The sequence below is a fragment of the Phoca vitulina genome, unplaced genomic scaffold, assembly GCF_004348235.1.
Source record: "Phoca vitulina isolate PV1807 unplaced genomic scaffold, GSC_HSeal_1.0 scaffold29, whole genome shotgun sequence".
NCBI lineage: Eukaryota > Metazoa > Chordata > Mammalia > Carnivora > Phocidae > Phoca > Phoca vitulina.
Genome location: NW_022589732.1, coordinates 25,141,480 through 25,152,642, shown reverse-complemented (window position 1 = coordinate 25,152,642; position 11,163 = coordinate 25,141,480). Strand labels below are relative to the sequence as shown.

General features: G+C 49.3%; 1 protein-coding gene across 1 annotated transcript; it reads right to left on the bottom strand.

The window, feature by feature from the left end:
* Nucleotides 1–9,538: 9,538 nt before the first annotated feature.
* LOC116644175 (neuropeptide Y receptor type 4-2) lies at nt 9,539–10,709 on the bottom strand. The gene has a single exon (XM_032423534.1). The coding sequence runs from the start codon at nt 10,681–10,683 to the stop codon at nt 9,556–9,558; it is 1,128 nt and encodes a 375-aa protein (XP_032279425.1). The 5' UTR covers nt 10,684–10,709; the 3' UTR covers nt 9,539–9,555.
* Nucleotides 10,710–11,163: the final 454 nt, after the last annotated feature.

Sequence of the window (11,163 nt, the reverse complement as noted above, 5' to 3'; positions counted from 1 at the left end):
CCAACGCCCCCATTTGACTGATATGTAAACTGAGACTCAGTGTTAGCAACCTCCAGACCTTTCTTAGTGAGCTGGTAACGCGGAATCCACAATACGAAGACAGCTACCATGATGTGACAGGGCTTCTGTGACACTCGGTCGCCCCTCTGGACAGCAAACTATACCGTGTGTGGCTTGGAACTGGACACAGAGCCCTCTGACTTCTGGGCCGGGGGAGGCCTGAGGGCGAAGCAGGTGGACGCAACAGTACAGGCCCCTACCCTCGAGATGCCCGTACACAGCCTCATCACCCTCCCCCATGCCCGTGTTTATCAGGACTCAGTGTTTATGAGCGAGAGGGCCTCCCTTTAGCAAACTAAACCAAAAAGCTATGGAAATGGCCTCAGGGCCCCAACTCCTTATGCAAACAAGGGAAAATTACCTGGCAGCCCACGCACTGCCTGCTGGAGCAGGGTTCATTGGGGGAAACCCACAGAGATAAGCTCAGGAACAAATGTGTTAACCCATTCCAGGGCAGTGCATAGGGCTCTAGCTAGCTGATGTCAGACTCCGGGAAAGGGACCCCAAACCTCAGGCTTTTATGATTACAGAAGCACCAGCCCTCTCCTGGTGGGATAGGACTTGGGGTCTGATCATGGTGTGATGTGGCAGAACTCTGGTCATCCGCCCTGCTCTTCTAGCTCAGCATTCCTAGTTGGGGAGCACCAGCCCCACTCTGGCATGGCCAAGGGTAGGGCTCCAGCTTATGACAAAGCAGTGTTCCACCAAGATTGACCGCTCTCAGGATTCAGCTGGAGCCAGCCTCCTGGGAGCTCTGCAGGAGACCAGCCCCTCTGTGAGGCCAGCCTACAGAGAAGAGCTAAACCAGAAATGAGCTGAGTACATTAGTTATCACTCCCCTGACCCTTCTCCTCACTGCAGTCAAAGGTAGCTTTTCTAACCTCCAGCCCAACCATGGTACCCCCTGCTAAAATGCCTTAGTGTCCTCCCCTCACCAGCCTGATATAGTCAAACCACTCAGCAGGGGGGATGCAAGCCCTCTGCACCGGAACTGACCTCTCCATCCAGCCTTGCCCTCAACACCCCCATCCCCAAATACACTGGATCTGCTACCTCCTGCGGTTGATCACTACTGATTTCAGCCTTTTCCATCCTGCCTGCCTGTGAACTTAAAGGCACATCCTCCCAAATGCCCTCCTGGAGAATGACTGGCCCGTCCTCGCCCGTGCCCTGACTCTGTGATGGCACTCATGGCACACGGTACTTGTTTTTATACTTACCCTTCTGAAGGTGTCTCAATCATGCCATCCGCAGAGAAGGTGCCAATGAGTCAAGATGAAATGCACCAGCTGCATACGCCTCTTTCCAAAACTCTGGCTCCAGGCTTTTCTGCCCTGTCCATAGTCATAGACCCCAGATTTCATAGATGGTGAAACACCCACCACCTTATATAAACTGTGTTATATTTAACTGTTTTAAAGCTATGTACTGGAAAAAAAAAAAAAAGTGGTGCAGGCCATTACCTCTGAATTTTTAAACATACTGATAAGAGACCTCAGTACTCCTTTTGCCAGGATGTGACTGAGGCCCCATGGCCAATTAGCAGCACAATCTGACAGTGCCCAGGAACCCGGGGAAAAGACTGGTGCGCACACCTGCCCAGGTAAAATACAAGTCTCCCACTTGCCCCAGGTATGTGGGTTGAAGAAATGGGTCTGTAAAAGAAAAAGTAGGAAAAGGAGGTCTCTTTTGGGGAAATCCTTTCTGGCGCCAGACCACCCCCACCCTCCCCCACACCTAAAGTCATAAAACCCAGAAGGGGCTGCAAGTGACGTTTACAAGGTGGCAATGGGCTGCTGGCCATCACAAGGCACACTATCTGGGGGGAGGGAGATAAGGCTATCACAGGGTTTTCGCCAGTGAGGTGAAGTTCTTTGTTCTAAATGCATGCCCTACTTTCAGTATGGTTTCCTTGGCAGTCAAGAGAAAGACTAACCAAGTGCCCATTAACAGCTTTATGAATGAAAGGAAATGTATTTTAAGAGAGCTTTGTGCTCATACACAATCGCACTGATAAATTTTTCAAAGTCTGACAGGAATCAATTTCAAATAAATGGTGACATTTAAACAACTAGAAACCTCAAAGGTCATGAGTACACAGCCACATTCACAAGAACCCTCCCACTCTGTGGTTCATTGGCAAGTTCACCCTGCAGATGCCTTCTTAGCTGCCCAGGGTAGGAAGTGCTGGGTTGCTGTCAGCAAGGAAAGCATCCTAATCTGCTCTGCAAACCCCTTCCCACTGTCTTCTCAAGACCTAGGGGCCCCAGGCTGGTCTATGTCTATGTATTTGCAGCAGCCTTGAAAAATGTACCAGAACCTTGAAGAGATATTCTAGGGAAAAGTCCCACCACGAGACAAAGTCAAGCCAAGAGCTCTGTCACCAAAGGATGTCTGTCCAAGTCAGCATGACCCACTTTAAGACAGAGATGACGGCTACGTTCATTCCTCCACCATCAGACCTTCCCCTCCACACACTGTAGGAATCAAAGATTTCTTCACTGAGAACTTCCAGATCTTTTCAGCCTTTTCTCGGGCATTATTGTATCCCTGCAAAGCTGGAAGTCACAGTAACAACTCCCAACTTCCAGCCAAGAAGCTTGACCTTAAAGCTGTCCTTGGTTCTCTAAAGAACTGAGGCCACAGAACAACATACCTGGTGAGGATAACTTGCTTCATGCCAGGCTCAGCTCTGAGAAATAGCCCCTGTGTCTGACTGATGCTGCCCTGTCCACTGGGCCTCCTTGCTGGGCACTGTCCCACCCCATGTCCGAGGACCCCATCTTGTTTGCTGACCTCAATGTCCTATCACCAGATTCAGCTCCAGGTATCTGGAGTAACTTTTCTTCCTGCCTTCAGTCTTACCTCCTGTACTAGTCTGCTAGGGTTGCCATAACAATTATGTGGTTTCAATAACAGAAATGTATTATCTCAATGTTCTGGAGGCTAGGAGTCCAAAATCAAGGTATCAGCAGGGTTGGTTCCTTTGAAGGCTGTGAGAAATAATGTGTCCATGCCTTTCCCCTAGCTTCTGATGGTTTGCTGGCAATCTTTGACCTTCCTTGGCTTGTAGAAGCATCACTCAGACCTCTTCCTTTATCTTCACTGTGTGTGTGTCTCTGGATCCAAATCTCCTCCTTTTATAAGGATACCAACCATACTGGATTACGGGGCCACCTTCCTCCAGCCTGGCCTCATCTCAACTAATTATATCTACAATGCCCCTACTTCCAAATAAGGTCACATTCTGAAGTACTGGGGGTTAAAACTTCAACATATGAATTTGGGGGTGGGGGAGACACAATTCAACTGACGACACCAGCCATCCCACCTCCAGCTCTGCCCCACATCAGAAGCCGCTTATGCCCACCTTCAGATCCTCTAGTCTTCACCTGCTGCTTGGACCAGTGGTCACTGCAGCATCCAGCTCTTCAGGGCTCTGAGCAACTTCCTGCAGGTGCGACCTGATGCCACCTCATCTTACACCCTCACAGCACATCTTCTCACCTCTCCCCGGAGCTGCTCTATTCACATAAAGGTGTGTTCAAGGTCTATGAATGCACAATTCCATGGGGAAACACTTTGGCAAGTGAAATACAGAGATTAATGGTTAAATTCTTATTTCTTTCTCCTTCCAGACAGCCTGTCCTGAGAGTTATACGAAAGATCGAGTAATCAGCTGCCTTTGAAAAACAGCCAGTTCAATAACACATCTTCGAATTGGCTCTCTCCCCTTCCCTATTTCATTTCCCGTGTCCTCACTTTGTTCCTTGGGATTGCATTCTCCAATAAAGGAAAAGCCCATAAGCCTCTGCCTCAGCTTCTGCTTTAGGGGAACCCAGGTCAATTCAGCTACACTGATCTCTCTAAATGTAACCTGACCATGCCATTCCCCTGCTTAAAGCCCTTTATGGTCCCTTCATTACCCATAAAGTTCAAACTGTCTAGCTAAAAGCTGGAAGGTCATCTGGTTAACCTTCTTCCCTGCTGTAACAGTCCAAGTCATGGACTTCGGAATCCATCAGACTGGGTTTCAAATCTGGCTCTTTTTGAAAATTTGGATGAAGTTTTTTTGCCCCTCCACCCATTTCTTCATCTATCCACTCTGAGGGTTGAGGAGAGGCAATGTCTCTAGAGTGTCTAGCACAGTGTTTGGAACTCTAAGTACATAGTAGCCAGTGTTATTACAGATGAAGAATCAGAAACCAAGACGCAGAGGCGGCCTCTCAGGGTCACACAGTCAGCTAGCAAATACAACCAGCTGGTGCCGCTGGCACTACACAAAGTACCAAAATCCTACAAAACCAAATACCTGCACTCCACAAATAAGAAGTTAAAAGTATCACCCCCCCCACTGATTAACTACAAAAATTTTTTAAATGTATTCACTCTACAGATACTTCTTCTGCACCTCCCATATGTAGACACTCTTCTAAGAACCAGACAGTGAATAAAACATACAAGGTCCCTGCCTTCATGGGGCTTACATCCTAATGGGGAAGTAAGGCACTCAACAATGGAACAATAAATGTGTGCAAGCATGTCACAGGGTGCTAAGTCCTATAGCATAAAGTAGGCACGCAGGGTGAGAAGGTTGTATTTTCATAGCATGGCTGAGGAAGTAATCTGCTGATAAAGGTTCATTTAAGGTGAAGGGAGCAAGGGAGTGAAAATGTTGATATCAGAGGGTAGCAGCAGGAGTAGGAAGTACAAAGGACTGAGGTAGGAGCAATTTTAGAGTGTTCAAGAGACAGCAGGGAGGCCAGTGCTGCTGAAGGGGGTGAGAGAGGGGAAGAGTGGTAGCAAGTGAGGTCAGAAACAAGCAGATGGACAACTCAGGTAGACCATGGACTATGAATTTGGCTCTGAGAGTGACAGAAAGCCAGTAAAGAGTTTTGAACAGAGGTGTTCAAAGGATTGCTCTGCCTGAGCGAGAGCAGACACAAGGCCACTTCAATCATCTTGGTAGAGATGTTGATGGCTTGGACCAGGTGGCAAAGCCAGGGCAAAGCCCCTTCTCTCAGGGGAATGAGAAGTGGTCATTCCCAATACATTTTGAAGGCCGAGCTTACAGAACTCACTGGTGGATTGGATGTGGGCTGTGAATGGAAAGCTGATCCTAAGACTATGACCCAAGCAAATGAAATGAAAGAGTTGCCATTTAATGAAGAGGGGAGGGAAACTGAGGGACAAGAGGCAAGGCAACAAATCAGGAGTCTGCTTTTGAACATGCCAAGTTTGATCTAGTCAACACAAAGCAGTGGCTGGATATACAAATCTGAGAGCAGAGAGAAGTGCAGACTGGCGATGCACATTTGGGAGCGTTAGACACTTAAACATTCGGTGGTGTTGAAAGCCAGGAGACTGGGTGAGCCCACCTAGGGAATTAGAGGTGGGCCTTCATGTCTTCCTGGGGACGTGCCAATATTCTAAGGGCAGGGAGACCAGAACCCAAGAAGGAATCTGAGAAGGACTGCCCAGCAGAACCATGAGTGTGGTGTCCTGAAAAAGCCACATGCAGAAAGAGATCCAAGGAGAAGGGATGGGCCAACTGCCAAATGCTGCTAATTGGTCACAAAAGATGAAACTGAGACCTGACCATGGGATCTGGCAACCTGGGGGTTACTGGTGACCTTGGCAAGAGCTGTTTGGATGCACAGGTGAGTACAAAAGAACATGGGAGGAGAAGAAGCAGAGACGTCAAGATAAGACAAGCCTTAGCAGGAGTTCTGTGTAAAGGAGAGCCCAGAACGGAGGATGCTGGAGTGACATTCAGGAGGTGAGCAGGGACAGGATCTAGTGAACAATGGAGGTCTGCTCGGTAATGGTAACCCCTCAACCGTGGCCGGGTTACAGTAAAACAAGCACTAGCCACAGAGCAAAAACCATTCCAGTCTCTCTGGAAATCAGTTTAGCAGTACACATCATGAGCCTTGAAAAATGTCCACTTTGACCCATTAATTCCACTTCTGGAAATCTCTCCTAAGGAAATAATTCCAAATACAGAAAAAGTTCTCTGCAGGCATCTGGCTGGCTCAGTCAGTAGAGCGTGTGACTTTTGATCTCCAGGTCATGAGTTCAAGCCCCACGTCGGGTGTGGAACCAACTTAAAATATTTTTTAAAAATATTTTTTAAAAAATAAAAAATTAGAAAAAGTTCTCTGCGTAGAAGTTCATCACAGAACTACACATAATAGGTCTAGAAACATCTAAATACGCCACAACAGATGATGATGAAGGAGGCAGGATGGATCTAGTCATTGGACTATAAACTCCATGAGAAGAGGGACAATGTCTATCTTATTTACCACTGTATCTCCAGCCCCTACCATGTGTCTGACATATCTGTTGAATGATTAAAAATTCTTACAAGGTCAAGCAAAAAAAGATATTTAAAAATATTTTAATATTATACATAAATATGCAGACACTTACAGTATGATCTCAACCATGTTTTTCTAATAAAACTAACACTATGTACACAGAAACTAAAGAAATGACTCCCCAAAAATGTAAACACTGAATATGGTTGGGTGACAGAACATGATTTCCTTTTTCATTTTGTTGTTGCCTATTTCGTGTATGTTCAAGAATGAACATGATTAACTTTTATAATGGGGAAAAAACAAGCCAATGTCATTTCTGGGAAAAGGAAGTGCTGGAGTGAGGCAGGATTTACGTTCTCACCACCAGGGCTGGGTCATGCTTTGCTCCCTCTAAGGGTCCCCAGGTGGTCTTTGTGGGTGGGCAGCTCCAGTTCCAGCCCCAATGCTCCTCGGAAGATGGGCTCCTCCCACTAAAGTCAAGGACATGCCCATGAGCTGGGACCCAGGAGCTAGAGCTATTTGCTAAATTCATAATCAGCCATCAAAAATGATAGACAGCATCATGGAAAACCATGACGACAGTTTTAAGTGAAATCAAGCAGAATACAGAGCGGCACATTCACTAAGAATGTAACTGCACAAACTGTTCATTCAGTAAATATTTATTGAAGGAATGAAAAGGCATCACATGAATTATGTCCACATGCAGAGATGAGACAAACAACCAGAACCAAACAACCTACCTTTTCAGCAATACCATTGTAAAGCCTAATCTCCGGAACTAGGATTCCTAGAGCTCTCTTTGAGATCCCAGAGTGGGTGTCCTCAGGGCTCGCCGACTGGCTCCAGGCTGCAGGGCACTCTGTTTCTAGAGCAGAGCCTCTCACACTTGAATGTGTACACCATTAACTTGGAGATTTTGATCAAATGCGGATTCTGATTCAATACGTCTCAAGTGAGAATAGAGATCCTGCATGTCTACCAAGTTCCAAGTGATGTTGAGGCTGCTGGTCTTCTGACCATACTTTCGGCAGCAAGATCCCAGGGTGCTGGGGAACCAGACAACTGCAAGGGGCATTAGGAACTGGGATAGGAGATAGCCATCCGGGCAGGTTGTGTCCACCCAAGCAAGGTGAGGGGAGCACAGAAGATGCTCAATGAAGCTTTTACCCACTACCCCAATTCCTAATGCCAAGCACCTTCGCCAGATGCCCAGCCCAGTCCCCCTGCCCTCAAGGGTGTGGGCACCCTAAAGTATCCTTGTCCCTAAGCATCCCCACTGAGATGGGCAATGAAGCATAAACTCTAGGCAATTGCACAGGCTCTGGACGGATCTGAGGCCCCCAAATTCTTTGGGAAGCTTGGTCAATGACATCGCACTGGGATGAGCCCCAGGGTCTGGGCTTTGCTGGCAGGTGCTTACCTGGAGCTGCCAGCATCTGATGGCACCAGAGGGCCAGCACAAGCTGCGCCCGATAGAGTGGCTCAAAATCTATCCCAAAAGCCAAGGTAAAGGTCACCATAGGAACAGAATGAACGCTGTCACCAAAAGCTGGGATGAAACAAACAGCTCCAGGAAGGGAGCTGGTGGCTCAAAGAGCACTTGATTTGGGTGTCGGCTGCACAAGTTCTTGGTCAGGGGCCAGGTCAGAGAGACAGTCAGACGTGGCTGTTCAACCTCCTGCGGCATGGCCCTCTGCCAGACTTCCTGTGAACAGCAGTCCTAGTAGCCTGCCAGTGAGACTCCTCGGGGGCTCTGGGCACCTGAATACCCTGCCCCAGGAGGCCATGGTGGGTCTAGCCAGTGCCCACTCTGCCCCAGGGTGTGTTGGGTCTGAGCAGGCAAGAGCCAGACCTGGGCCTCCCATCAAAAGTGGCCCAGAGGCAATCTTGACCTGTCTGTCTAGTCCACAAAAAGATAAAGCCTTGGATCTGGGTCGGCAGCCAGAAGACTGGGGCATGACCTCCATGGGTGAGATATTCATATTCATTGTAGCCCTTTCTCCATTTTCCCTGGTGGGCTGGAGGAAGGGGGACCCATACTCCTGTCAGCCAGTGTCCCATTACACCAAACGAAAGAACCCCCTGTCCCTACCCCTACTGAAGGCTTGGCAAGGCTTTGGAACAACGGTGCCCATAACCTAGAGCAAGTCAGCTTAGTGGTCAGAGTGCTACTGGCCTTGGCAGTGGGTTAACGCTGGGGAGGGTCACAGATTTCCTGGCCTGCTGCCTTGTCAAGAGAAGTCCTGCAGGCTAGGAAGGGGGGGTAAGAGCATGGCTGCAGCAGCCTGAGCCCTTCCCATGCTGGACCATGGTGCAGGGCATCTGTGCTCAGCTGAGTATTCAGCAGGGGCACGTTTGCCATCAGCCTACCTTGCTGGAGCCCTCTCCCTGCACCAGGGCCTGTCCTCGGTATGGAGGACCAGCTCTAAGACAATGCAGATGTCCCCCTCAAGGTGCTTATCAAGGGGAGATACTTGCAGGCTTGTTTCCACCTAAGGTGGCAGAGGCAGTGAAAGAGAAAGATGGAACAGGATGTGAATCCTGGGATTCCTGTTGCTCAGGCCGGACTTTTCCTCCTACAGAGGAGCACAAGGATCCAAGATTACCAGGACCCATGTTCTGCAACACAATATGCTAATCACATGACAGTAATCCCTCTATCTTGCCTTCATAGACTTCTGTACCACTCACAAAGTCTGTCCGCCAACATCAGCTCTCCCAGAGGTGAGGGGTTGACCAAGGTCCAGAGCTCTGACCCCACGGGCTCCTTCCCTCAGCCCACAGTGACCTCACAGTCTCGCTGGCAGAGGTGAAAGCCTTGGGTTCCCAGGCTGAGCATCTGTTTGTGAATTACCAGAATGAACTCTGCCTGCTACAAGCATGTCTGCTTCTGGCACCTGCTCAGGCTGCAAGGCATGCTGTGACCTGCGGAATCCAGACTCAGATTTCTCCCAGGAACAAATGGCTGGACCATCTGAATGTCAGGCTTCACAAGGCAAATGGGTGCAAAAGTAGGCTCTGGCCAGCCTCTCTGGGTTCCAGAAAGCCAGTAGTGATGGAGTGCCACCAGAATGCCAGTAACATTGCCAGTAATGATGCAATTGGCCCACTTAGCTAAATGGTGGAGCCTGGTAATGAACATGGCAGGGAGAAGCTTTAGACCAGACTAAATGGGGTTAGACCTGCCACTGAGCCTCAGAGACCCTTTGGAGACCTCCGTGTGCACCGTGGACAGGGGCAGATGCTCGGACTCTTCCACATGGGCACTCTGCTGACATGTCAGCACCAGGGCCTTGACCTCCTTCTTGAAGTTGGTGTTGAGAAAGCCATAGATGAAAGGGTTGACACAGGCAGAGGCCATGGCAAGCAGGTGGCACACCAAGAAGATGAGGTTGCCATAACAGATGGGGATGGCCTCATGGTACCAGTCCTCGAGGCTGTTGAACACGTGCAGGGGCAGCCAGAGCACGGCGAAGACACCCACCATGGCCACAAGGATCGCATTGATCCGCTTCATCTGCCACGCCTGCGAGCTGTAGGTGCCCTTTCGGAACAGCCGCTTCCGCTTCTGCAGGTGCCTGTAGATGCGCACGTAGCAGATCAGGATGAAGACCAACGGCACACAGTACTGGAAGAGCAGCAGGGAGGTGGTGTAGATGATGCGGTGGTGGTGCAGTGGCCATGACTCAGTACAGACCACCTTATCTGCCAGAAACTCCACAGCCTTGGAGTGGTTCCTCTGAAAGACTTTCTCTAGGACACTGTTGACCAGGAAGGGCAGGGAGAGGAAGCAGGCGATGAGCCAGATGACCACAATCCCCAGGTAGGCCTGGGAGACACTGGGCTTCCAGCCTGTTGGGTTGATGATGAGCTGATGTCTCTCCAGGGCCACAAGGACAAGCGAAAGGATGGAGACTGTCACCGACATACACTGGATGAAGGCGGACATCTTGCAAAGGGCCTCCCCAAAGACCCAGTAGTCCATAAGGGTGTAAATGGCTGTGAGTGGCTGGCAGATGAGGCACATGAGGAAGTCAGAGAAAGCCAGGTTGGCGATGAGCAGGTTGGTCACATTGGCCTTCTCCTTCTGCCTAATGGTCACGTATATGAGGCAGAGGTTGCCCAGGACCCCCACAACAGTCTCGATGCTATAAGAGGTGACAATGAAGACCATCAGGTCTACAGAATCCTGGCAGTGGTCCGAGAAGTTGTACGGGATGCTTCTTGATCTGCTCCTGTTTTGACCCTGAGGGGATCCTGGGAGCAGCAAGGCCAGGAAGTGCGAGATGTTCATGGTGCAGGTGAGAAGATTCTGGAAGATTCAATGACGATGCCTACAAAGCAAACAGAGCAATGGTACTCAGGGATCCTGCCTCCTGTGTGGAATCCAGGGAGAGGTGGGAGCCACATAGAGAGGTTCATAGCTTCTGCCATCCCAAGGCTGCTGGGACCTGGAGGACCTGAGGCTCAGAGATGTAAAGCAACTTGCCCATGGTCACACAGCTAATCAGTCAAAGAGCTCAGATGTGAATCCTGGCCTGATGCCAGAACTTGTCATACACATTCCCTTTGACCTCAGGCTTCCAGGCTGTTTTAATGATAAAGAAACTAGAGTTTTATACGCAGAGTACAAAGACAGAACTGTTTAGGGAGTATGGGCAGAAATCCTCTTGTCACATTTTATCCAAATAGAGACAGCAGCAAATGCCACTGTGTGCTCAGGTCCTTCCACAGAGCCCCCTGCCCTTGAGAATAAAACCAAACCTCAGAGCTC

Excerpts from the sequence above, each read along its gene's own strand:
- LOC116644175 (XM_032423534.1), bottom strand. The coding sequence starts at position 10,683 with ATGAACATCTCGCACTTCCTGGCCTTGCTGCTCCCAGGATCCCCTCAG.